General features: G+C 39.8%; 1 protein-coding gene across 1 annotated transcript in view; it reads right to left on the reverse strand.

Moving 5' to 3' along the window:
• Positions 1 to 5,668: 5,668 nt before the first annotated feature.
• LOC126291881 (cytochrome P450 4C1-like) overlaps positions 5,669 to 27,783 on the reverse strand; it is a 107,198-nt gene continuing 85,083 nt past the window's right edge. The window contains exon 7 of the mRNA XM_049985605.1: positions 5,669 to 6,210. Within this exon, the coding sequence (XP_049841562.1) occupies positions 5,782 to 6,210 (429 nt within the window). The 3' untranslated portion in view covers positions 5,669 to 5,781. The remainder of the gene's footprint in view (positions 6,211 to 27,783) is intronic.

A 27,783-nucleotide genomic window follows, 5' to 3' on the forward strand; every position in this document is an offset into this window, starting at 1 on the left:
AAGGTGGCTACAGGAGCCTTTCAAGAGAGCACGGAAAATTCAACAGGCAAAACTTAGTTCGTGTGTCCATAAAAAGATCATTACGTGAAGAGTACAACAATTTCCACCGTCGTACATTAATTAAAGATGTTGCCGAAACCCGAGAAAACTCTGATCCTACATAAAATCGCCAAGCTAGTCGAAGGCTGCTATTAAGTCGCTCGTCGAACAGTCTGGTGTGGCAAGTGAAGATAGCGAAAGGAAACCTTAAGTTTTAAATTTCACGTTTAAAATACCGTTCACGGAAGAGGATCGTGAAGACATACCACCGTTTGATGTTATCCAAGCTACTATTTTGAGGGAACAGAAACAGATAATTGTGGTGCCGAGAACGAACAAAAAGCGTTGGAAACATGTAAGTTCCATTCGGTTCCACAGAGAGTGCTGTTCCACACTGACCCCTTACTTAGCTTACAATCATCACGTATCTCTCGCCTACTACAACGTCCCAAGTGACTGGAAAAAAGGGCGGGTGACTCCTGCGTACAAGAAAGGTGACAGAACAGACCAGCAGAATTACAAGCTAGTATCCTTAAGATCGGTTTGGTGGAGAATTCTTGAGTTTATACTGACTCCGAATGCAATAAGTTTCATTGAGACAGAAAACCTCTTCGCACAGATCAGTACATATTTAGAATGCATCGCTCGTGCGAAACTCAGCTTTCGTTTATCTCGCACGATATACTGCGAATCATGGATGAAAGGCAAAAGGCAGATTCCGTACTCCTATATTACTGGAAATCGTTTGACACGGTGTCCCCTATGCAGACTGCCAGAAAAAGTCCGAGCGGTTCTCAGATATCACAGAGGCTCGAAGACTTCTTAAGTAACAGAATCCAGCGCGTTGTCCTGGACGGTGAGTGTTCGCCGCCAGAAGTGCCTCAGGGATGTGTGGCAGGACCGCTCACGTTCTGCATGTACAGTAGTGGACAAAACGAGCGAGACCCCTCGCCTTTTCGTTATGCTGATCCGCACAGCTTTAAAGTCTGCTATACAGCATAACAGGCAAGGCGACGAAGTGCTACCAACATACTACGCACAGGCGTGAAATTGAAACACTATCCAAACTTTGCCAGACTTTTTTCAATCATGTGTAAGACTATATTAATGCCGATTAGTGCGTTAAACACAACACGTAAATATAAGATATAAATGAAAGAAGAAACGCTAATTAGTATGAACTGCACTAATAAAAAGGAATTTCAACTTATCGAGACTGTTCTAGTAAGTCAAAGTACCCCAGATCGTTACGAATTAGCAAAATATTTTGCGCATTTGGCCGCGAAACGGTTTGTGTCAACTTTCAGACTAGTCATAGTGGATTACCGTTGCTGACCTATCATGAAAGTGCGCAAATTTAGCAACGCGTGAAGATTCATAACGAATTCAGTTACAAATCATTCAGTGCCACACGAAAGTCTATTCAATTATTGATAGAAGCGGAAAAAGGAAGCCAGTAATAAGTATGAAATTCTACAAGAGTTTCATATTAACATCCACAGTGTGCCAGTACAGTAATAAAACGTATTGGGAGCGGGAGAATTTCTTAAAATTGTGTTACTGATAGTCTATCTGTCTCCATCGAGAGTAAAACCGAAAACAAATGAGACCCCCCCCCCCTTGCAGTAGCAAACACCTTTCACTACGCTAACAGACATCCCAGGCAAACAGCCCTTTATTATTACCTCAGACATGAATGAGCCGGCAATTTCGCAATGAAAATGGCAAAATGATCTGCAGTTTCTGTTGCATAGAGCTTTCTGGACTCTAAACTGCGAATTTTCTACCTTTATGTCACTGCTTATGTGACAATCATTCGGATTGTTTATCGAAATAACAAAATGCTGTTATTATTGAGTAATGGCAACAGGTTCTACACAACGCTGGTGACTACTTTGAAGGACAGTAACAGCTGCAAACATGTAACTCTTTTGTATCGGTTGTGAATAAATAGTTGTCACTATTTAAGTTGCAACCCTTGTATAGTCTTACACATGATTGAAAACAGTCTGACGAAGTTGGGATAGTTCGTCAATTTCGCGCCTGTGCGTAGTATGTTGATAGCACTTCGTCGCCTTGCCTGTTATACTGTGCAGCAGACTTTAAAGCTGTGCGGGTCAGCATAACGAAAAGGCGAGGGGTCTCGCTCGTTTTGTCCACGACTGCACATACCTGGTGTGGCGTATCAGAGTGAGCAGCAGTCTCCCACTGTTTGCAGAGGATGATTTACACGAGACTTACATTTGGTGTACTAGATGTCAGCTTGCTGTAGATGTACACAAAAGTAAGTTGATGCAAATTAGTAGAAAAAAAGCAGTAGTGTAATGCTCGAATACAGCAGTAACTGCTTGACACAGTCATGTAAACTAAATATCTAAACGTAACATTGCACAACGCACGAAGTGGAACGACCTGGTGAAGTCTGTTGTAGGGAAGGAGAACTGTCCACATCGGTTTACTGGCAGAAATCTAAGCAAGCGTTGCTCATCTGTAAACGTAACTCGTCGTAGAACACTTGTGCCATACATTACACAGTAGTGCTCGAGTGTTTGGGTCCCCATTCGCTCGAAGTGATAGTACACACTAAAAGTGACTCCAGACATGCAGTACTGGACGCTGGAGCTCCTCTGGATTTGCAACAGCAGAGGAATGCTTTGTACGGCATTTCGTGTCTTCGTAAGTCGCCATTGCATTCTTGTAGTCTTATTTTAATTTTTCCCACAGACAAAAGTGCTGACGTGTTAAACATAGTGAGTGTGCACGTCATTTTCTGTTTCCCCAACGGCCGATAAAACGATCTTCTAATGTTTTGATGAGAATGTCTATAAATTTCAGTTTCGAACAAGTGATACATTGTTCATGTTGATGCCGCGTGGATTGTCCTTTGTATATTTGGGAAGTGTTCCGGTAAGTGCGGCACCATGGTCAGCTTCGCAGTGCATTCGCCGATGCAGATACTGTTTACCTCCAGTTCCTTGCAGGAGATGAGTGGCATGAAAGAAACCCACTTTGGGACACTTGCCAGGACAACCTTCAGTACTGATGATCGTGGTCCTATGCGATGGGGCCCTGCGGAGGCAGGTAAGAAATCCTGATTCTCTTCTCTGTGTTTACGCGGACAGGAAGAATACTGTACTGCAGATCATCAATGGTTCAAAAATGGTTCAAATGGCTCTGAGCACTATGGGACTTAACATCTGTGGTCATTAGTCCCCTAGAACTTAGAACTACTTAAACCTAACTAACCTAAGGACACCACACACATCCATGCCCGAGGCAGGATTCGAACCTGCGACCGTAGCAGTCGCGCGGTTCCGGACTGAGCGTCTAGAACCGCGAGACCACCTCGGCCGGTGGAGATCATCAATGTGGCTGTGTGGCAGGAAGCAGTAGCGCCTCTTTCTTTACTAGTCAGGAAGACATTCAGAAATTTTTAATTTAGTAATTTCGTGGTTTTATTCTTTATAATTTGTTTTACTAGTCTTTACATTGTAATGTGTTGCCAGGCAATGGTGGTGTCCAGCAGATTTAATGATTACTTATGGAGAAGTTTAAGATGAATTAATTGACACTAAATCAGTAGTCAGTTCTGTTATTTTCAAGACGTATAACTTTATCTTGGCTTTCAATCTTTGTAAGTTAGTCTCTCTGTAATTTTATACGTAGGAAGAGCAAAAACATCTCAGGCATTGTTCCCCTTTCTAGTATCATCTTTGAGCCACAACGTCTGTCCCTGCATAATTTTTTTGAGCCAAGCTGTTAGTTGATGCCCTGGATAGGCAAAGTCTTTTAATGCTGACAATAAACATTATTCGGCAAGTTATTAGCTTCTTGTCAAGCGCACATTAAGAAAATAATTTTTAGCTTCAATGGATTAGAAATAGCAGCCAACCAGTTGCAAAATACATGTTTATTAAACCTTGACCATCGTTTCGACAGTCAAGTTGACAGCTCGCTGCTGGCTTCCACATAGTGTTTGCTTTCCTCAGAATTCCGTGTTCTGTAAGAATACGTCTCTTGCTATATTACAATGCACTTTGCATCCGCAGTTGGTTGCCATTCAACATTTTAGTAATATGCCAAAAATTTGGAAATTTTCGGTAAAGTTTTATGGGACCAAACTGCTGAGATCATCGGTCCCTAAGCTTACACACTAGTTAATCCAATTTAAACTAACTTACAGTAACGACGACACACAAACCCATGCCCGAGGGAGGACTCGAACTTCCGACGGGGGAAGCCGTAGTAAAACAAAATCTTAGACCTATTCCTCCCACCCCTTTCAATTTTTAGTGTGGTTTTATTGTACCTATAACATCGTGATTTCTAGGCACATACGGTTGTTAGTGAAGCTTCATTTACTATTCCATTGTTTATTTTATAACAACCTTCTCCTAGTCTATATGCTACAGCTATGTGCATACACGACACGCAGGGTCGCCACCTACCAGACGTAAGTTAAGGGCAGTGCCTTCGCTCTTCAACCAGTCAGCGCATGTCACTGGCTCTGAACGTGAGATATTGACGCTCTATAGGGTGTGATGCCACGTTTCATATTTGAATTTCGGTTTCCTACTAATCTTTGAAGTGCTACACTATATGTTGTCGTATCCTGCATCAAATATATGACGTTTAAAAAAATTGAGCGTTTTACGACAAATCCCTACAGTAGATGGCTGCTTCATGTATATTATATACTTTAAATGGTGTTTAAGTAGATGACATTTAACATACAGAGTCAACGACTCCCACATTGACTAAAGATAATATGATTTTACGTGAGTATGCTTCTTTAAAGAAATTTTTGTAACATTTCCTGTAACTTTTCTTACTGTAACGTTACTATCTTTGTTCATTACACAATGTCGTAATGTCGTTAATAGGTACTACATCTTTTGAAGAAAATGGTTTTAAACCGTCCAAACCGTGCTCCAGGTTTAATATGTTAGATGCGTGCGTGGTGTCTGTTCATTCGGACATATCCGAAATAATAGACACCATGCGGAGACCGCAGGTGCGATACATTACAAGTAAATTGAATGTGGAGGAAGGGAATCAATGCTGTCAGCTGCAACGAGACATTATCCGGAATCAGTGGCGATGATTGAAAAGGTCTGTCGGACTGGGATTCGAACCTAGGATCTCCTGCTGACAAGGCAGTTGCGTTAATACTGCGCCGCCCAGAATACTGTGTTTACCGCAGGGCAGGTGGCGCTGGATGAGAATGTGGGTTGGCCCCAAGGCATACCCAGATGGTTCGCGCAGATGCGATAACACTGTGTCCCAGATGGTGCAACTGCCTACTCAGCAAAAGATCCCAGGTTCGAATCCCTATCGAACACATTTTCACTCGTCATCGTTAATTCCACTTCATGTTCCGACGAAGCTGACAACAGTAACCCCTTCCCTTTCTTTGCTTTCTCCCCACTCCTCCCACCTTAAATTCGCATACAAGGCTTATTAAAGCTGTATTTTGCAACTGCTTGGCTGTTATTTTTAGTTCACTGAAGCACCTGCATGCACAGTTGCTGAAACGCAGCAGTATTCAAAATCTTGAATATTTGACTTTCATCTTAATTGCTGATATTTGATGTTGGCAGTAGCCAAAATGGCTTAATAAATGATAAAATTTTATTAACTGATCTAGATGGTTTTATTCAAGAAATAATCAGAACATTTGTGGACTTAGACAAGAACATTGTTCTGTATTTACCTCCAACTTCACAACTGTAAAGAGTATTCTTATGCACTAGACGGATGCAGAGGCACGCAAGAGACTCTTATCGGCTCCATGGTGTGAAGGCTTATGGAGACTGAGGCGTCCTCCAGGTCTTCCCAGCGGCTGTGCGGCAGGAAGCGGAAGCGCCTCAGGATTTCTGCCAGGAAGACCTTGAGCTGCAGACGGGCGTACTGGGTGCCCACGCAACTGCGTGCGCCCACCCCGAACGGCAGGTAGCTGCATGCGTGCTCCTTCCCCCTGCGGCCGTCCAAGAAGCGTGAAGGGTCGAACCTCAGAGGGTCTGGGTAAAACTGTGGCAGGCGTTGCGTGATGCCGGGCACCAACAGCAGCACGGTGCCCTTAGGGACCAGCACCTGCCCCCTGGGCAGCCGGAGGTCCTCCGAGGCCATCCGGGAGATCACCGGGACTGTCGGGAATAAGCGCAGCGTCTCCTGTGGAAGGCAGGTTTACGTTCTATTCCTATCACCACTTGAGCGGAAAAAATTCTTTGGGTTGGTAGTAGAACAGATGTTTAACAATAAGTATGTTAAACAAACACTTAGGTGACAAATGTCATGGGATAGCGATTTACATATATGTCAGATGGTGGTAGTATCTTGTACATAAGGTATAAAAGGGCAGTGCATTGGTGGAGTTGTCACTTGTACTCAGGTGATTCATTCCTAAAGCTTATGGCCTCACAATGAGGATTATTGGGCTTTGAACGCAAAATGGTAATTGTAGCTAGACGCATGGGACATACCATTTCGGAAATGGATAGGAAAACCAATATTCAGAGATCCAGAGTGTCACGAGTGTGGCGAGAATACCAGCTTGACTTAACGACCCAGAGCAGCGGCGTTTGCGTCCAGTTATCAGTGCTAACATACAAGCAACACTGCGTGAAATAACCGCAGAAATCAGTGCAGAACGTATCCATTAGGACAGTGGGCTGTGCCAGCAGACGACTGAAGTGAGTGCCTTTGCTAGCAGTTCGTGCTCAAAATCGTGCACCTGCTATGCTTTCGCAGTTATGGTCGGGCACTGAGACAGCATGGCTGAACATTACTGTAGTGGACTTCCACAACTTTTCGTGTCAATTGCACGTCGAGGTGCTGCCAGGTACGCCAGGCAAAAGCGGTCCGACACGATATTACGAGGCATCCCATGACTTCTGTCCCCTCAGAGTATAGACAGTCACTAGATTACGTCGTGAAATTCCGAAGATTTTTCAAAGTTACGACTAGCCGATACCTACAGGTAGTGTCTGGTCGACTGCTGGACAGAAGCAGCTATAGCAGGCACTCAGAAGAATGCCTGCGAGGGGTGTGCTTGGGGCGGTGGGGGAGGGGCAGCAGTCCTTCCCCTCGCTTTCTTCCCCACAGCTGCCCGTGGTTGGTGTTGCTCGCCGTATAAGATATATCCCTTTCATCCACGCCATACTCGATGTATCAGTGTGTTTGGTTTCTCATTTTCTGTACTTCTTCATGCAATAGCTCCATACTTAACAACCATATAATCTGAAGAGCCAAAGAAACTGCAACACCCATCTAATATCGTGTGGGGCCCCTGTGTGCACGCGGAAGTGCCCCAACACGACGTGGCACGGACTCGACTAATGTCTGAAGTAGTGCTGGAGGGAACTGACACCAGGAATCCTGCAGGGCTGTCCATAAATCCATAAGACTAGGAGGGGGTGGAGATCTCTTCTGAACAGCACATTGCAAGGCATCCAAGATATGCTCCAATGTTCATGTCTGGGGAGTTTGGTGGCCGGGACAAGCGTTTAAACTCATAGAAATGTTGCTGGAGCCACTCTATAGCAATTATGGACGTCTTGGGTGTCGCATTGTGATGCTCGCATTGCCCAAGTCCGTCGGAATATACAATGGACATGAATGGATGCAGGTGATCAGACAGCGTGTTTACTTACGCGTCACCTGTCAGAGTCGTAGCTAGACATACCAGGGGTCCCACATCACTCCAACTGCACACGCCCTACACCATTACAGCCCCCTCCAACAGCTTGAACAGCCCCCTGCTGACATGCAGGTTCCATGGATTCATGAGATTGTCTTCATACCCGTACACGTCCATCCGCTCGACGCAATTTTAAACGAGATTCGTCCGATCAGGCAACATGTCTCCAGTCATCAACAGTCCAATGTCTATGTTGACGAGCCCAGACGGGGCGTAAAGCTTTGAGTCATGAAGTCATGAAGGGTACAGGAGTCGGCCTTCGACTCCGAAAGCCCATATCAATGATGTTTCGTTGAATGGTTCTCACGCTGACACTTGTTGATGGCCCAACTCTGAAATCTGGAACAATTTGCGGCAGGGTTGCTCTTCTGACACGTTGAACGATTCTCTTCAGTCGTCGTTGGTCCGGTTCTTGCAGGATCTTTTTCCGGCCGCAGCGATCGCGGAGATTTGATGTTTTACCGGTTTCCCGGTACTCACGGTACACTCGTGAAATGGTCGTACGGGAAAATCCCCGCTTCCTCTCTATCTTGGAGGTGCTGTGTCCTATCGCTCGTGCGCCGGCTATAACACCCTGTTCAGATTCACTTAAAACTCGATAACCTGCCATTGTAGTAGCAATAACCGATCGAACAACTAACGGTGCTAGACACTTGTTGTCTTATATAGACGTTGCCGTCCGCAAAGCCATATTCTGCCTGTTTGCACATCTCTGTATTTGAATACGCATTCCTGTACCAGTTTCTTTGGCTCTACATTGTACAACCGCTCGTTCGACGAAAGATCTGTACCCAAAGACTCGACAGTTGCACAGGTGATACCAGTATTCAAGAAAGGTAGTAGGAGTAATCTACTAAATTACAAGCTCATATCATTAACATCTATATGCAGCACGATTTTGGAACATGTATTGTGTTTGAACGTTATTAATTACCTCTAAGGAAATGATCTATTGACACACAGTAAACAGGAATTTAGAAAACATCGTCCATGTGAAACATAAGTGGCTCTTTATTCACACAAGGTGTTGAATACTCCTGGAAATTGAAATAAGAACACCGTGAATTCATTGTCCCAGGAAGGGGAAACTTTATTGGCACATTCCTGGGGTCAGATAAATCACATGATCACACTGACAGAACCACAGGCACATAGACACAGGCAACAGAGCATGCACAATGTCGGCACTAGTACAGTGTATATCCACCTTTCACAGCAATGCAGGCTGCTATTCTCCCATGGAGACAATCGACAATCGTAGAGATGCTGGATGTAGTCCTGTGGAACGGCTTGCTATGCCATTTTCACCTGCCGCCTCAGTTGGACCAGCGTTCGTGCTGGACGTACAGACCGCGTGAGACGACGCTTCATCCAGTCCCAAACATGCTCAATGGGGGACAGATCCGGAGATCTTGCTGGCCAGGGTAGTTGACTTACACCTTCTAGAGCACGTTGGGTGGCACGGGATACATGCAGACGTGCATTGTCCTGTTGGAATAGCAAGTTCCCTTGCCGGTCTAGGAATGGTAGAACGATGGGTTCGATGACGGTTTGGATGTACCGTGCACTATTCAGTGTCCCCTCGACGATCACCAGAGGTGTACGCCCAGTGTAGGAGATCGCTCCCCACACCATGGTGCCAGGTGTTGGCCCTGTGTGCCTCGGTCGTATGCAGTCCTGATTGTGGCGCTCACCTGCACGGCGCCAAACACGCATACGACCATCATTGGCACCAAGGGAGAAGCGACTCTCATCGCTGAAGACGACACGTCTCCATTCGTCCCTCCATTCACGCCTGTCGCGACACCACTGGAGGCGGGCTGCACGATGTTGGGGCGTGAGCGGAAGACGGCCTAACGGTGTGCGGGACCGTAGCCCAGATTCATGGAGACGGTTGCCAATGGTCCTCGCCGATACCCCAGGAGCAACAGTGTCCCTAATTTGCTGGGAAGTGGCGGTGCGGTCCCCTACGGCACTGCGTAGGATCCTACGGTCTTGGCGTGCATCCGTGCATCGCTGCGGTCCGGTCCCAGGTCGACGGGCACGTGCACCTTCCGCCGACCACTGGCGACAACATCGATGTACTGTGGAGACCTCACGCCCCACGTGTTGAGCAACTCGGCGGTACGTCCACCTGGCCTCCCGCATGCCCACTATACGCCCTCGCTCAAAGTCCGTCAACAGCACATACGGTTCACGTCCACGCTGTCCCGGCATGCTACCAGTGTTAAAGACTGCGATGGAGCTCCGTATGCCACGGCAAACTGGCTGACACTGACGGCGGCGGTGCATAAATGCTGCGCGCTAGCGCCATTCGACGGCCAACACCGCGGTTCCTGGTGTGTCCGCTGTGCCGTGCGTCTGATCATTGCTTGTACAGCCCTCTCGCAGTGTCCGGAGCAAGTATGGTGGGTCTGACACACCGGTGTCAATGTGATCTTTTTTCCATTTCCAGGAGTGTATTTCTAGATTTCGGGAAAGTTTTCAACACAATATCACACAAGCAGCTTGTAGCGATATTGTGTGCTAATGCAATATCGTGCCAGTTATGTGACTCGATTCGTGATTTCCTGTCAGAGGGTTCGTAGTAATTGTCATCGAGTAAAACAGAAGTAATTTCTGGCGTTCCCCAAGCTACTGTTATAGGACCTCTACTGTTCCTCATTTATATAAACGGTTTAGGAGACAATCTGTGCAGTATGTTTTTGCAGATGAGGCTGTCTTTTATCGTATAGTAAAGTCATCAGGAGATCTTCCGCCCTCTGTAACTGAGTGGTCAGCGGAAGGAATGTCATACCTAACGGCTCAGTTTCGATTCCCGGCTGGGTCGGAGATTTTCTCCGCTCAGGGGCTGGGTGTTGTGTTGTCCTCGTCATCATCATTTCATCCCCATCGACACACAAGTCGCCGAAGAGACGGAAGCCTTGCACCAGACGAACGGTCTACCCAACGGAAGGCACCAGCCACAACGCATTCCATATCAGAAGATCAAAACAAAATTTAAAACGATTTAGAAAAGATATCTGAATGGTGCAAAAATTGTAAATGCAGCTAAATAGTAAAAAGTGTGAAGTCATCCACACGAGTGCATAAAGGAATCGGTTAAACGTCGGTTACGCGATAAGTCAATTTAATATAAAGGCCATAAATTCGTCTAAATACCTAGGAATTACAACTACGAACAATTTAAATTGGGAAGAACACGCAGAAAATGTTGTGAGGGAAGGCAAACCAACGACTGCGATTTATTGGCACAACACTTAGAAGGCGCCGCAGGCCTAATAAGGAGAGATAGTTACCAGACAGAATTAACGGATTCCATCGAGAAATTTCAACGAACAGCAGCACGTTTTGCATTATCGGAAAATAGTGGAGAGAGTGACACAGATATGATACAGGTTTTCGGGTGGACACATAAAAACAAAGGTGTTCATCGCTGCGGTGGAATCTTCTCACGAAATTCAAGTCCGCAACGATCTCCTCCGCCGACCTACACAGGGAGAAACGATCATCATAATAAAATAAAGGAAATCAAAACTCGCACGGAAAGACATAGATATTCGTTTTTTCCGCGTGCTTTTTGAGAGAGGAATAATAGAGAATTATTGTGAAGGTGGCTCGATGTACGTTCTGTCAGGCACTTAACTGAGATTTGCAGAGTACCAATGTAAATGTAGATGTAGATTTACATCTCTAGTCCCAAAGGGGAAAAGTATTGCGAAACATGAAATAAGATACCATTTCCCGTTAATGAGCATGAAACAGCCAGGAAAATCCTGCCAGTGACGATATTTTAACTTCAAAAAGGAAAACGTGTATCTTCACAAAACAGCACATTAAAGTCATTCTCCATAAAATAGTCGTATTAGTACATCATTCATACGGCATCTACTGGAACCACGACCGCGAAAACGAAGAATGATTGTGCTTCTGCTCCTGAAGATGTAACACGCTGAATACGTATGATGATCCCTAATGTTATTCGATTGTACATTGAGCAAGCAGTGAAGAAAAAAAAATGCAGTAGGAATCATAGGTCATGAATACGAAATAAAAATTCTGAATATGTCGATGAAATATTAATTCTGTCCGAGACAGCAAAGGACTTAGAAGACCAGTTGAATGGAATTGACAGTGTCTTGAAAGGAGGCTGTAACATGAACAACAACAAAAGCAAAACAAGGATAATGAAATGCGTGATGCTGAGGAAACTAGTTTAGGAAACGACACAGTTAAAGTATTAAATGGGTTCTGCTATTTTGGCAGCAAAATTACTAGTGAAGGCGGAAGTACAGAGGGTATAAAATGTAGACTGACAATGACAAGAAAAGCGTTTCTGAGGAAGAGAAGTTTGTTAACATCGAATATAGACTTAAGAGTTAAGAATATTTTCTGAAGATATTTGTCAGTAGTGTAGCCATGAAAGTATGGAAGTGAAACATGGATAATAATCTGTTTGGACTCAAAGAGAATAGAAGCTTTCGAAATATGGTGCTACAGAAGAATGTTGAAGGTACGGTGGGACGAGCACGTAACTTATGAGGAGGTACTGAACAGAACAACTCGACCAAAAGAAGTGATCGGTTGATAGGAGACATTCTGAGACATAAATGGATCACCAGTTTAGTACTGGACGGAAGTGTGTGGGGTAAAACAGTAGAGGCAGACCTAGAGATGAATACAGAAATCAGATGCAGAAGGATGTATGTTGCTTTAGTTGTTCGGAGATGAAGAAGCTCGCACAGGATAAAGTAGTATTGATCTTCGATCTGAAAGACCACAGTAACTTGCCAGTCTAAGCTTATCAATACAGTCACAGATACAACGGTGATGAAAGTGCCTACATGAGAACAACATTTACTATTATGTGCTAGAATACGTAGCAGAAAACGGGAAGGAAGAGGAAACGATAGAGTTTTATTCTGTTGTGCAAAATGAAACAGACATGCAAACAGAAATGAATGAATGATATTAGTTCAAGATTTTAACGCGAGTACAGGAAACTCTGACTGATGTAACTGGCACCACGCATGTTTCAGTCTGTGTTTTAACCTAGCGTTGATCTATCAATGATGTGAGTATTCACTGGTAACGAAACATGATTCGGATTTCACATTAAACTGTAGGTCTCTTTTCTCCATTTTTAAAACGTGAATAGTTTCGGGACATGCAACTAGCTCGAGAGGCGTCCGGTTCAAAGAACTGCAGAATACCATTGAGCTTGAACTCGAATAAAAATGGAGAAGGATTAAAACATTTCATAATTTATGATAACCTGAGAATTAAAACAAGATGTTCGTAGCTATACCTGATCATCTCAAGATGATCGTTCACTAACTACAGAACAGTTAAAAGGAAAAAAGCATCTGTGGTAACTGATAAAAGGAAACGAGATCTGTATTTAGTACATTCTGAAATTTTATATTTTAACATGATTGACCAGGAATAATAAGACTTAAATAATTAAAGAAACAACATTCAGGGGACACGTTTTACAATATGAAAGCATATAACTATTACGCCAAATTCTAATGTGACACAGAACAGAAAAAAAGAAGAATGGAAGAATAGAAGTAGTAAATCGGAGAAAGACGAAGGTAATGAGAAGTAGTAGAAATGAGAACAGTGAGAAACTTAACATCAGGATTGATGGTCACAAAGTTAATGAAGTTAAGGAATTCTGCTACCTAGGCAGTAAAATAACCAATAACGGATGAAGCAAGGAGAACATCAAAAGCAGACTGGCTATGCCAAAAAGGCATTTCTGGCCAAGAGAAGTCTACTAATATCAAATACCGGCCTTAATTTGAGGAAGAAATTTCTGAGGATGTACGTCTGGAGTACAGCATTGTATGGTTGTGAAACATGGACTGTGGGAAAACCGGAACAGAAGAGAATCGAAGCATTTGAGATGTGGTGCTATAGACGAATGTTGAAAATTAGGTGGACTGATAAGGTAAGAAATGAGGAGGTTCTACGCAGAATCGGAGAGGAAAGGAATATGTGGAAAACATTGATGAGGAGAAGGGACAGGATGATAGGACATCTGCTAAGACATGAGGGAATGACTTCCATGGTACTAGAGGGAGCTGTAGAGGGCAAAAACTGTAGAGGAAGACAGAGATTGGAATACGCCAAGCAAATAATTGAGGACGTAGGTTGCAAGTGCTACTCTGAGATGAAGAGGTTAGCACAGGAAAGGAATTAGTGGCGGGCCGCATCAAACCAGTCAGTAGACTGATGACCAAAAAAAAAAAAAGTTCAAAAGGCAGTTTTTGAAGTACTCCAAACAAGATTACAGAGATACGATGAGGAGGCATTAAGAGTATGGAACGAAAAACTAGAAAAAGCCATAAGAGAGAGAAAAGAAAAGCATATCTAAAACACTCCAGAATTAAACAAAGCAATGTAGTCAACGAAGAGCTAAGCGAAGCTGTGGAGAAGAACCCTGAACAAGCTGCGAAAATACAGTGAGAGAAAAAAAGTCGCAACACCATGAAGCAGTTTTGCAAAACAAACTAAAGTTCTTGGGCGTGTTTCTACATTGTATCTACATGTGAAAGATGATGTCTGTTAAAATTTCCCACCAGTCATATAAGAGTGGCACATAAAAGTAGCTTCAGTACTTAATGTGGTGAGCTGATGTTAGTCATGAATGCCTTAATGCTACAAAGATGGCATTATGAGCAACTCACTGAGCCTGAATGAGGTCATGTAACAGGGCTACTAGAAGCTGGATGTTCCTTCTGCAATACTTAGAAAGGCTTGCAGGAATGCAGCCACTGTAAATGATTGCTGGCAGTGACTGTCACGAGTATGTATGGTAGAAAGAAGATGGGGCTCCAGCCGGCCACATGGCGCTACCGAGAGGAAGACCATCGTGTTCAGTGTGTGGGTCTGGAGCTTTGAACTGCATCTCCAGCAACAATTTGAGCAGCAGCTGGCACCTCGGTAACACAACGGGCTGTAACAAATCGTTTATTTCAATTGCAGCTCCTACGCGAACGCTCTGTAGCGTGCATTCCACTGACCCCAAACCACCGCCAGTGGTGTCAAGCGAAACCTCATTTGAGGACAGGGTGGAGGTCTATTTGGATTTCTGATAAAAGCTGGTTCTGTCTCCGTGACAGTGATGGCCGTGTGTTTCAATTAGAAGGAGACAAGTAAAAGACCAGCAACCAACCTGTCTGCATGTTGGACATACCGAGCCTACCCCTGGAGTTCTCGTCTAAGTGCGATTTCATATGATGTCAGGAGCACTTTCGTGGTTATTCCAGGTACCCTCACTGCAGAACTGTCCATCAGTCTGGTGATTCAACCCGTTGTACTGCCACGCATGAGCATGGTTCCTGGGGATGCTTACCAACAGGAAAACGCTCACCCATTTAGTTATTGTGGCTCACCAAGCTCTATAGAGTGTCGACATGTTGCCTTAGCCTACTCGAACAGATCAGTCTCCATCAACACATATGTGACATCATCAGACAACTCCAGCGCTATCCACAAACACCATTAACTGTCCCTGTACCAACCCACAAAGAGCAAACGTCATGGAACCCATTCCCTCAAACTGACAACTGGCACCTGTACAGCACGATGTTGTACGTTTGCATCCTTGCATTTAAAACTGTAGTGGTTACACCGCTTATTCATGTACCAGTATTTTACATTTGCAATTACTTATCTTGCTGTTACATTACCTTTTGATCTTGTAATTTTAATCACTTATTATGTTACCTAGACAAGGGTACTCACTTAATTTCATTACTCTCGATTAATTGTTATCTGGTGATCCGATTTTTTTTTTGTGATTGTGTAAAACTAATCTAGAATATGAGATTCATGGACAACAAACAACTGCGTGTTAATGAATCAAACATTTAAACAGACAAGTAAAAGGTGCTTTAAGCATTGAGATAGTTAACGAAAAACGATGGGAAGAACACAATGAAAAGTTGTGGTATACGCAAAATTTACTGGTACGTGCAGATATGTGTGATGGTGGCAAAAGGCATTTAACATTAGCAGAATTAGAAGTTTTAAAAACAATAAGGAAATGAAAGACAGCTAGTGTAGATGAGATCAACAGTGAGTTATTAAAATTCGATGGAATTCTCCTTAAACTAACAGTTTTACATTTCCTAAATTTAGATTGGGAAGATTCAAGAATACCGAAAATTTGGTCAACAGCTGTTCTGTACTCTATTTTGAAGAAAGGATATCGGAAAGACTTTAATAATTGTAGGGCAGTAAGTGTTTTAACTGCGGGTTATGAAGTATACACAAAACTTCTAAGTCTAACTAGTCCAAACAGTTGGATTTAGATTATGACAAACTACAAAGATATGTTCACTTTAATGATATTGAATAAAAGAAATGAATATAAAAAAGGGACACACATAGTTTTTAGCTGTTGTGTTTTTGACAGACTGAACAGGAGAACACTCTGGTTAACGTTACAAGGAAACAGAACTCACTGACACTTCAAATACGCCATTAAAAGCTTCTGCAATAGAAAGGCAAAGGTCCCGAGTTCGAGTCTCGGTCAGGCCCACAGTTTTAATCTGCCAGGAAGTTTCATATCAGCGCACACTCCGCTGCAGAGTGAAAATCTCATTCTGGAAACATCCCCCAGGCTGTGGCTAAGCCATGTCTCCGCAATATCCTTTCTTTCATGAGTGCTAGTTCTGCATGTTTCGCAGGAGAGCTTCTGTAAAGTTTGGAAGGTAGGAGACAGATACTGGCAGAAGTAAAGCTGTGAGTACCGGGCGTGAGTCGTGCTTCGGTAGCTCAGATGGTAGAGCACTTGCCCGCGAAAGGCAAAGGTCCCGAGTTCGAGTCTCGGTCAGGCACACAGTTTTAATCTGCCAGGAAGTTTCATAAGAAGAACTATTCAGAAAAATAATTATGAATGGAGGTGGATATAATTAGATACACAACTTTCCAGTTTAAAAAATTACTGGTAATATTCTGTGTTTAGCATTGAATGTAATATTCTTCTTCCCATACGTAGTTATGAAGGCATTTGTGTTTTTCGGTAATTTATTGTTGAGTATTGCACATAATTTCATAGTAGCCTCCTGAGGGATAGCAACATACTTTCTGTGAGTCATGTTGATCACATTGATACATTAATTTGTTTTGAAACTAAATGGAGTTACATTTACATCTGGGTAACTGGGTAACTCGTTAAAATCAGGAAATGCATCATATGCCTTCACATAATTCTTTGGTGGATTCAAATTTCACATTTTTGAGGAAATATATCAATCCTTCCATTTTAATATAAATATTCTGAACTTTAACTTGATCATATAATAAAGAATCAATCAACTGATTATTTTTTTCCATTAGTCTGAAACATGACAAAAACAAAATATGGCTTATCAAACTCTACTGAATTAGAGTACCTTGTAATAGGTAGCTCAAATTTGTCTTGTCACTTAATCTTGTTACTTGACTTGTTTGAAGTTCATAAAAAATATCGGTATTTTAAGATATTTCAAAATGTTTTCTCATTGTTCAAGCTGATAATTTGGTTCATATTTAGCTATAGGTATATGAAGTTGCATAGGTTCTACTATAAATTTCGCTTCATTTGGTAATGTATCTTGCATTTCAGTTTGAGTTTCATTATAATCAAGCAACCTAAGGATATTATCTCCAGTACTTGAACACCAAGTAAAATTACAGTAAGATCTCCTTCCTATAATATTTCTCTTGATACAGATAATCAATATGTTTTACCAAAATTCCATCAGTTGTATTACAATTAATGTTGATTACTTTGATAGAACAATTTTGGGAAATCGTTAGCATCAGTTTCTTATAAGTTTCAATAATTTGGTTACTAAATCCAACCACACTTCCAATATTATCTTGTAGATCTATATGTAATATGACATCACTCTAAATAATAATCCTGTTTAAAGCTCATCTAATTTAATGTGTATATTACACTTTTTTTGACTCAAAAGATTCTTCCAAGCTTCTCAAACTACACTGAGCAACAGGAATTTCTATCATTTCTCCATCACAACATCATTCATCATGTTCTTGTGATATATTTGAAGTTACAAATACTGTCTAAAAGTGAAATAGTGCTACGTTTTTAAACCTTTCCCATGCAGGTACAGTAAATCTTTTTTGAGAACAGATGAACTACCACTCAACTGATATAGGTGACTCATCTAATACTAACAAAATTTTATTTAATGAAATGAAAATGTATGGAAACCAAAAATAAGAATTCCAGAGTAGAAATCAAAAACTAAAGATTGATAAGATTTTACCTAATTCTATATGATGTGCTACAATAGGTTCAAGCGGATGTGGAAGAAAATGCTAATGATTAATAGTCGTATCTTAGCTCCAGGATGTTTGAACTGGAATAAGATGATTTACATATATGTTTATTCAAAAATAATTATTAACCAAAATATCAAGATTTTACATGTTGTTGTTGTGGTCTTCAGTCCTGAGACTGGTTTGATGCAGCTCTCCATGCTACCCTATCCAGTGCAAGCTTCTTCATCTCCCAGTACGTACTGCAACCCACATCCTTGTGAATCTGCTTATTGTATTTATCTCTTGGTCTCCCTCTACGAATTTTACCGTCCACACTGCCCTCCAATGCTAAATTTGTGATCCCTTGATGCCTCAGAATATCTCCTACTAACTGGTCCCTTCTTTTTGTCAAGTTGTGCCACATACTCCTCCCCAATTCTATTCAATACTTCATCATTAGTCACGTGATCTACCCATCTAATCTTCAGCATTCTTCTGTAGCACCACATTTCGAAAGTTTCTATCCTCTTCTTGTCGAAACCATTTATCGTCCATGTTTCACTTCCGTACAAGGCTACACTCCATACAAATACTTTCAGAGACGACTTCCTGACACTTAAATCTATACTCGATGTTAACAAATTTCTCTTCTTCAGAAACGCTTTCATTGTCATTGCCAGTCTACATTTTATATCCTCCAACATTTTCCATAAATTTTTAAAAAAGCTGAAGATAAAAATAATGGTAATATTACTATATTTATTGAAACCAGTGATGAAATTTGAACAATTAGCTAATTGCCAAGATAGTTCACATGTAATATTCTTGAAATTCACGATGTAGCTAGAGAATATTTTATAGAGTAAGACATAAACGAACACATTGTTTTTGTTTAGCTCAGACGTATCCAAAAATTTTCAAAACAGTTGCTGAGGGATGATCTAATGTTTGAAATCTTTTTAGACAGGTTGAAAAGAAATTTAAATCACATTTATCATGTTTTGTTGGTGGTGATTTAAAATTTGATGATCATAAAGAAACTTGAAGTAAATGTTGGAATGATCAGTTTGGACTGTAACAATAGAGATGGCTATGGAAAGACAGATATTGTACAAAAGATTTCCTAAACGAATTTTTTTATTGTTACTAATTGAGAAATTTAAAAGATGGTATTGCATGTTTTTTAGCCCATTGACTCCTGATGGCGCGCCAACTACTTGGCGCACTGAAGCGCCGCGGCCTGTTGTGTAATCCGTCTACCTGCACTGCGTGCCTGTCCCTTGGAGCTAGGCCGGGCCAGATCAGCCCACGCTGCCCAACCTGCTCTGTGCTGAATATTTCTCATCTGAATACGACTCGCGACGTGAATTTCTTTCGACTTTGAGCTGTAATATCTCGGTCAATAGTTTTTGTAAAGAAATAAAATTTGGCCATCTTGTATAAATTTATGAGTTCTCTTAAGAATAGTTATGAAAAGAAATTTACGAGCCATATTGAGTCCGAAAATTGTAGGTAAATCGGCCAAAAAATAGGCGACTGAAAAAATTTCGATGTTTGGCTTGTTGCATCTCCTGAACTAATGCTATGACGAACGTGAAACTTGGCATGTAGTAACCTAACAACACACAGTTTTTAAATAGAACGTTTCATTGCTATAGCACTTTTCAGAGCTGAATGAATTAAGCACAAAATTTAAGATTTTGTAAAAACGTCAAAAATGCGATATTTTCGTTCCGATTATGCTAGAAAACTATGCTCCATAAAACATACCAAGCTGTACAACTGGAATGAAAGTCAGGAACGAAAATAATGTAAAATGCGGGTCAGCATGACTAGAAGTGTGAACACATGACGAAAGAAATTTAGAGTGCAATAGATTGACTGCACAACGATAAGGAATAAAAAATTTTATTCCTCTATTATTTTTCAATAATCTTCAAATTAGTCGAAAAGTTTTTGATTTTTATGAAAAGATGAAAGCAGTGTGTATTCGATACTTCTTTTTCAAATATCGTTTTCTATGAATGCCAGTCTCATTCGAACAACAAATTTTAAGCCCTCCAACCTCCCCAGAACAAGGTGTTTAATTTTCAGTATTGGCCAACAACAGAGGCAAAGTATCAAGAAAAATCGCACTGAGAAAAGGGTTTTAACTTTGGCATGTTTTTCTCGTTGATCAAAAGCGTTTAAATCAGTTATGAAAAACTTGATTGTACAAGTAGAACGAGTGTGATCTACATTTGTACTACTAAGGATAAAATAATATAACTAACCATGTTATCTGTCAATAATTTAAATATATTATATGCAGATTAATGTATGGTTCTTTTTATAATGGCGCAATGTACTGGGCGTAATTACATTTGCCACAGTAGAGATTTTGCTTCATCTCAATCTCTAAGTCTGTTCATTCGCCAGTAAATTGCTACATATGAAGAAGTCAGGTTTCGTTTGAATAATTTTACACCTTTTGCATCTATGTCCCATCTTTCTTTTCGATCTGGGCTTTGGACTAGCACTGGCGAAGTTAAATATAGATTTATATTTTTTTCACATTTTGCCTTTTTTAGTAATTCATTCAGAAGCATCAATATTTTTTTCAGATTTAGTTCCCAATGATTAGTAATGCTTCTTTGTACGGTAAGTCTCAAAGCAGGGAGCAACACATAATGGAACGTTGCAAGTTTTGCATTGGTATCTAGTTTCCCGGCGCACTTTCTGTTTCGTGCATACCACACATCTGCGCAGGAGCGTACTTTTCTGCGATTGTTCACCCACGATACCAGCCAGAAAATGTCTCCCTGCGAATCACAGAGGATTCTCGTCATCGTAGCGCCTTCCCCTACAAACTTTTCTCCGTTCTGTAGCATATTTTTCTACAATCTTCCTTATAAGAGCAAGGTGAAACTGGCGTACAGCATGACATTTAGAATGGAAAAATTCAGAATGTAAAACAAATGTTTCTTATACCATTTCACAGTCTTACGCACTGATCCCACGGACCTCAATAACATGTCACAACGGTCAACTACACCCATACTCGAATTGTAATCTACAATACATTGATGTTTCTTTATTTTTTTGCCAGTATTTCTGTCAGTCTTCCCTGTTTCAACCATTTGCATTGTGTGACTCGTGGTCAACATGTACCCCTTTGTCTTATTATCGCACCACTTGATAGAAAGGACGTTGTCAGTGGACCTAAACTCAGTTTCTCCTCGTTTTAATTTCTTCTGCAGTTTTCGCATGTTGCACCTGTTCTTAAGGACAGTGCTGCATGCTGCTGTTCCATGGTTGTGAAGCCAGAGGAACAGGTCTGGGCTGCAGTACCAGTTATCGACATATAAACACGTTCCAAATATCGTCCCATAAGAGTTGCCACAACGTCGCCACGTTTTCCCAAGATGTGGACCCAATTTCTGCTGTTGCCCCTGTATATACAATAAAATCCAAAATATACCCACTCTGACTGTCACACACTACAAGTGTCTTTAACCAAATCTACTTCACCTGGTTGGAATAAATTGCTTAAAAGATAATCATCCTTTGAACAGCAAGAGACTTTCATCTATACAAAGCTTGTGAAATGAATTACGAAACATCTTACAAATTTTGTTAACAATCGTCCTAATTTTAAATAGACTGTCACCTCCAGCACTCGCAGAGTTATCACTGAAGTGTAACATTCTCAGAAGTAGACAATAATGGTGTCGGAACATAATTTCGTTGACAACTGGTGTGTTCAAAAATGTATCTCTCGACCAATAATAGCTTAATTTTAACTTTTTAACTTGCGCCATTAGAAGGCAAACAGCAACAAAACAATACAGTTCCTGAAATTCAGTGTCTTTCCACTTTGACAGTCGAGTATTGACAGATTCTGTAGTATTTTCTCTGGTGTAAAAATAAAAACTATTTGTTTCGTCTGCAATAAATTGCAGAAGTTCTTGAGACATAAATATCACAAAACATATAAGAATGCTTGGATCAGGATCTAATTGAGATTTCTGTCTTGAACTCGAATGAACGAAGTGATGGTTTAACGGCAGGAAATCGGTTTCTTTCCAGTCAAAAATGTGTCACTTAAGCGCGCTTTTGTTTTTGAACCGTTTCACTGTCACTGTCTGATTCTTCGGATTCAGAAGAACTGCTGACTGTAATTTTTGCTCTCCCTTCTGATGTAAAGGGCTGAGGACTACAGCTTCGAGATTCTGTTGAAGACTCATCACTGTTAGCAATGTCAGATAATTCACACTCACTGTCGCTCTTAGTGAGCATATTCAGGATTTCCTGTGCAAGCACGGTGACTTGACATTTCGCATGTAGAAAGTCGAATTCTGCAAAGAGCGAACACAGAAACAAAGATACACGCATTCTCGAACTACACAGTCAAACCACTGAACAGCTACAAGAAGAGTAGGGCGGAAAGACAGGTCTGCATTTACATATGTCTGTAGCGCTCAGGTAGCTGTGACTCAGTGCCCCTAAACACATCCCTAGCGGTGGGAAGGCCGGTAGTACGGAATGCAAGACCCAAGGCCGCGTGTATACACGTCAGGCGCGCCAGCGAAACCGTGTGGCATGACGAGTTAACACGTCTGCAGCAGTCAAAGTGTTCGCCCATAATGATGAAATTTTACTTCAACATATACATGAATTTAAAGAAGCTCTTCTCTCCATAGTAAAATATGAAAAAATAAAAAAGTTGGCTTGCAGTATACTAATTCTTCATGGGCTAATAAAGTCGCTATATATGGGGAAGATGCAAGTCGTTGCTACTTTTTTGAGAAGAGTGAAACCAGAATGAATTATTTTATGATTCTTTATAAACTTATACATACAAATATATTTTATTATTGTTTTTTATCCTTGGTAAATGTTTCCAAAATATATTGTTAAAAAAAGCCAAAAGAAACAGAGAGAAATTGAAAAACTGAAAGAACAATTCAAGTCTGGGAAAAAAACAACCTACAACAGTATATCAAAACTATTATAAAGATCAACCATTTATTGATACAACCAGAAAAGCCAAAGAAGGAATTAAAGGATTATGCAATAATATTCTGAAAGCTATTGAAGGAAATAGAGAAGTAGGAAACCAAATTGTTCATTATTCTAATCGTTATCAAGAGGAATTTGGAGATATACTGCACATCAAACAATACAAAACTCCACTGTATGACATAAGCCAAGTGAATCACGAATACAAACTTCATTGACAAAATATGAAGAAGTGGTTAAAGACAGAAAAAACTAGTGCAAGTTCAGGGTGCTCTTAAAGAAAAAAGGAGGGTTGTATTAGAAAAATAATGTTAAAGTATGTCACACATCATGATGATAAAGTTTCTGGATTGAATCCTGTTTGTATGTTTAAATATTTTTGTGATAAACCAGTAAAATTTGATGGAGATAAGTTAATGATCAATGGAAAGAATATGAAGGTACAGATGGACGACTCAAGCTACAAACTAACACACAAATTTTATGGTTGTTGACTTAAGAAATTATGCAGATATAGTATTTCATTCCAATGCAATATATTCTGAAAAATTCCAAATAATAAAAAATCGGGTAGAGATATCATACACAATAATTTGATAAAAATGTTGATGACTACTTCCCAAAATTGAAGACGATCACAATCAAACACAGGTTATTCAGAAGTAGATTATTTCCGAAATATAGAAGTAAATAAAGACTCAATATGAGGACCTAGGTAAAGGTTTAATAAAGCTATATACAGAAAAACCAAGTGAGTCTGTTTGGATGAATTATATTTGAGACTTAATCGATACATTAGCAGTAATTCATGGAGAATAATTGGATGACAGTTATCACAATGAAAAAGTTGGAATAATATACTTGTTAATGAATAAATTTAGTGGTTTCTTTATCAACAGTCTGAAACGTATATTGCATCCCATTACGTTTTTTAAAAAACTTGCCACACACGTTTTGGAAAACTGAAAAATACAGAAAAGGATTAGTTAACATTTCAATTGAAATATTAACTTTAGAAATACATCTACCAGTCCACTGGTTTTGTGGTATGGGAATGCAGTAAGATGAAATATTAACTGGTGGAGATCAAGGAATGAATCCACTAGATGAAGCTTACAAAAAACATGACATTGCTTACAGAGATAATAAACATTTAGAGAAAATACACAAAGCAGGTAAAGAGCTTCTACTACCTGCAAAAACAAGAATGCATGGTACTGATGCTTCAACTGCAGAAAAATGAGCAATGCTTCAACTGAAGCAAAATTAGGAGCAGCTGCAGGTAGATGAGTAAGGTATGGAATGTGAATGGATGGGTTCAAAAAATATTCATTTTCATAAAAAAAAATTATCTATATAAATGAATAATTTTACTATTTCTTATACTTTGCTACCCCTTGGAAAAACGAAAAGAAATTAATTAAAATTAAACTCAATAATGAACATTTGAAGAGCATAGATAATTATTTAACTGATCATCATAAAAGAAAGAGAAAAAGCAACTTGTGGCAATTTACTCATAACACTAGCAGTTACATTCTTAGCAAGTACACCAACTCCTTTAATCCATACATGCATTTTCTCATCATTAGAAACTTTTCTACATGAACAGGTAAACAGTGTAAAAGGCATATTAATACAAACAAACTAGGTCTACTTTGCGTCTTCGGGTCAATTCGACAGTGCCAAGTCTTGTAGGCGATGACATCTTGGTTGGCAAAAGATTCTAGTCCAGGTAACGATATGTTCTCATAGCGGACAATTGCGAGTGTAAACCATCCACTACCAGCTGCTTTGGTTGCAACGTTGAGTGAAAAGTTAACTTGACATGGATGGAAAAAAATAGTTCCATTAAGAATAACAGATTGTGCAGCCCCATTTGCTCCAAGTTTATTCTCAAGGGTAATAATGTGTTTATAAACTAACATGTGGTGGCGCTGACGACGATAGAAACGTCGACGAGGCATAGTGCTTCAATGCTGTTGCAGATAGAGCTCACAGAAGAATGATTCCACTGGCGGGCACTGCCCGCTTATATACGGAACGCACGACCATCGTACGTAAAGCGCTGATAATGGACTTAGACTCTTCGGGCACCAGCGACGGAAAAATACTATCAAACACCTAACAAAAAAGAAGGAAAGTTCAGAACTAACAAAATTTGAAACAGGATTTCTTCATTTATCATAGACTGTGTTACCATATCTAGCAGCTATTGGTTCACTAGCTGGTGGAGCTGGTGGTATTGCAAAAGCAGTAATGGACAAGAAAAAGGATAGAGAATTAGAAAAACATAGAAGACTTAATTGAGCTAGTGACAGGGAGCTGGAGCTGGAATAAAGAAAAGTCCAAAAAATAATCAATAGGTATCCCATGCAATAATTAACTTTAGTATAGAAAAACTTGCTAAAGAATTAAAAATCAATTTCATGCTGTTTTTATGGTTAATGAATTACCTACTAAACCTAGAGAATATGAATCTGGAATAGTTAATATAGACACATATCATGCTGGCTGACATTTGATCTGTTGCTATGAGAAGAGAGATAAAAAATTTTCTTAGATTGATTTGGAGGAAATATTGATAGAAGATTGTTAAATAACTACTCTCAAGTGAGTTGTGCTATAATAGAAAAATACAAAATTTTAATGAAGTAATTTATGGACATTTGTTTCTGTTTGTTTTAAAACTGTTGTCCAAAAACTGTAAGTTTCAGGATATTTGGAATTTAATAAATTGACATGTTTGGACTTAAGGCGGTGCCTAAAGACAACTGCGAGATCAAAGAGCAAAAAGAGCAAATAAACTTAGGAAAAATTACAGCAAGTGTCTATGTGCTGTTTATAATACAAAACATTAGTAGATGGAAGAAATAGACAATGTAATTAATGAACTTCAAAACGAAATAAATAAGATTTTTGAAGCATCAAAAAGTTATATAGATCTTAAAGGCAGAAAACTTGTAGATATAAAAGATCCTGTGAATGGTTATCGGGCAGTTACCAAATATTCAAAAAATAACTTTGCATCAGCTAAAGCAGACTATGTCTCAGCTATTGCTGACTCCAGACAGTAACTCAGTGTATGACTATAGTTGAAGTCATGAATGGTGACCGCCGAGTTTAGGCTTGTTTTGCATACCTATGTCATGTATTCTTGGAAAGCCAGTGAGAGTGCAGTAGTGTTCTGAGCGCTCTGCTGCGAATCCCATAGCTAATGCGAACATTAAGCATGACTGTAACGAGTTGTTTACTGAATTTAGATTTCAGTTGCCATCAATGATTGTGTTGGTAACTGATACATACTCCATAAGCAAGTGGGAGACATAATTAGCACGATATATGTTTTCTTCCAGCAGAAAGCAAATCCATGAGTGTATTGCAGCTGTCACTTGGAATCATCAACAATGCACTCCACCTCCGTACCGCCACCATTCATGGACCAGACTATAAAGATTCTTGTTACAAAACCGGAATACGCAATTATTCTAACATAGCTCAGTGAATATGTCAAAAAAGAAGAACTAAAAGTTGAATATGAATATATTCTAACACCATTCAATAAAAGGAATACTGTTTATCATATTGCTATAGAAGATTCTCATAAAAGATGCATAACATCAATACTTCAATAAAACTCTTAATTAAGCTTTAGATAGACATGGCTTACTGGAAAGGAAGGTGAAATATAAATATATAATTTAAAGTAGTTTTTTGAGTGATGCTGATTAGAAAACATATAATTATCAGTATGTATTTACTCTTAAATATTTGTTATTGGTAAAACATAGAAAAAGATTTTATCACTTAATTATTTTGATATTTCATTAAGTGTCAAAAACTGTATGAAATAACTACTCGTAACCAATCGATAAAACTACTGTATAAATCAAATTTTCTAAAGTGTAATTAAAAGATGTAGTTAAAACAGTTGCAGTAGATGCAACAATCAATTTTTAGGGGAACAGAAATGTTATACAAATGAATAACCTTACTCGCCTTTCAGAAAATCAAATTTGATATGTAAAATGTAAAAAATTTACTGACACTCACCATCCAAATACAACAACTAAAACAGAAGGAAGACAAATGATTGAAGGAATTCGTACAATATGTGATACTAACATATTAAAATTTGATTTAAAAAGGGTGTACCTGTGAGAATGAGCAATTCTCCCACTCCTAATATTCGTGAATGGATTATCAATGAATTGCATAAACTAATGAGAAAAAATTTTACAAGAAGAAACATCATTTCTTTTGGTATAAGTGGTTAATGCGAAGCTGATACATTCAGGTAAATTGAAAGAAATTAAAAATGTAAATAAACGATATAAGATTTTATTTACTGTAAATGATGTTTTTTTTTTTTCAAAAATATGCTTGGCTATCAGAGTTAAAGATAAAACTGAATAAAATATTTTGAATTCTTTTGAAAAATTTTGAAGGTGACACATGTAAGACATTTATTTATAAATAATGGTAAAGAATTTTACACTAATGAGGTTCTAGAACTTATGAAAAAATATAATATTAATCAATATTCAACTTATACCTATTCGCTAAATAGTTAGGATTTGATAATTCCCACAGGGTTAATAAGGAGAATGTTGTTATATAAAAATTTCTTGTGAATGTTGTTGCTTAGTACATCCTTTACAGAATGAAAAGTAATTTCTGTAGAAATGAATATTCTGATTCTATTTTAGTTTCATTTTTCTACAAGTTAATCGGTTTGTGATCATATTCTTTTCTTA

The sequence above is a fragment of the Schistocerca gregaria genome, chromosome 9 (assembly GCF_023897955.1).
Source record: "Schistocerca gregaria isolate iqSchGreg1 chromosome 9, iqSchGreg1.2, whole genome shotgun sequence".
Taxonomy (NCBI): domain Eukaryota; kingdom Metazoa; phylum Arthropoda; class Insecta; order Orthoptera; family Acrididae; genus Schistocerca; species Schistocerca gregaria.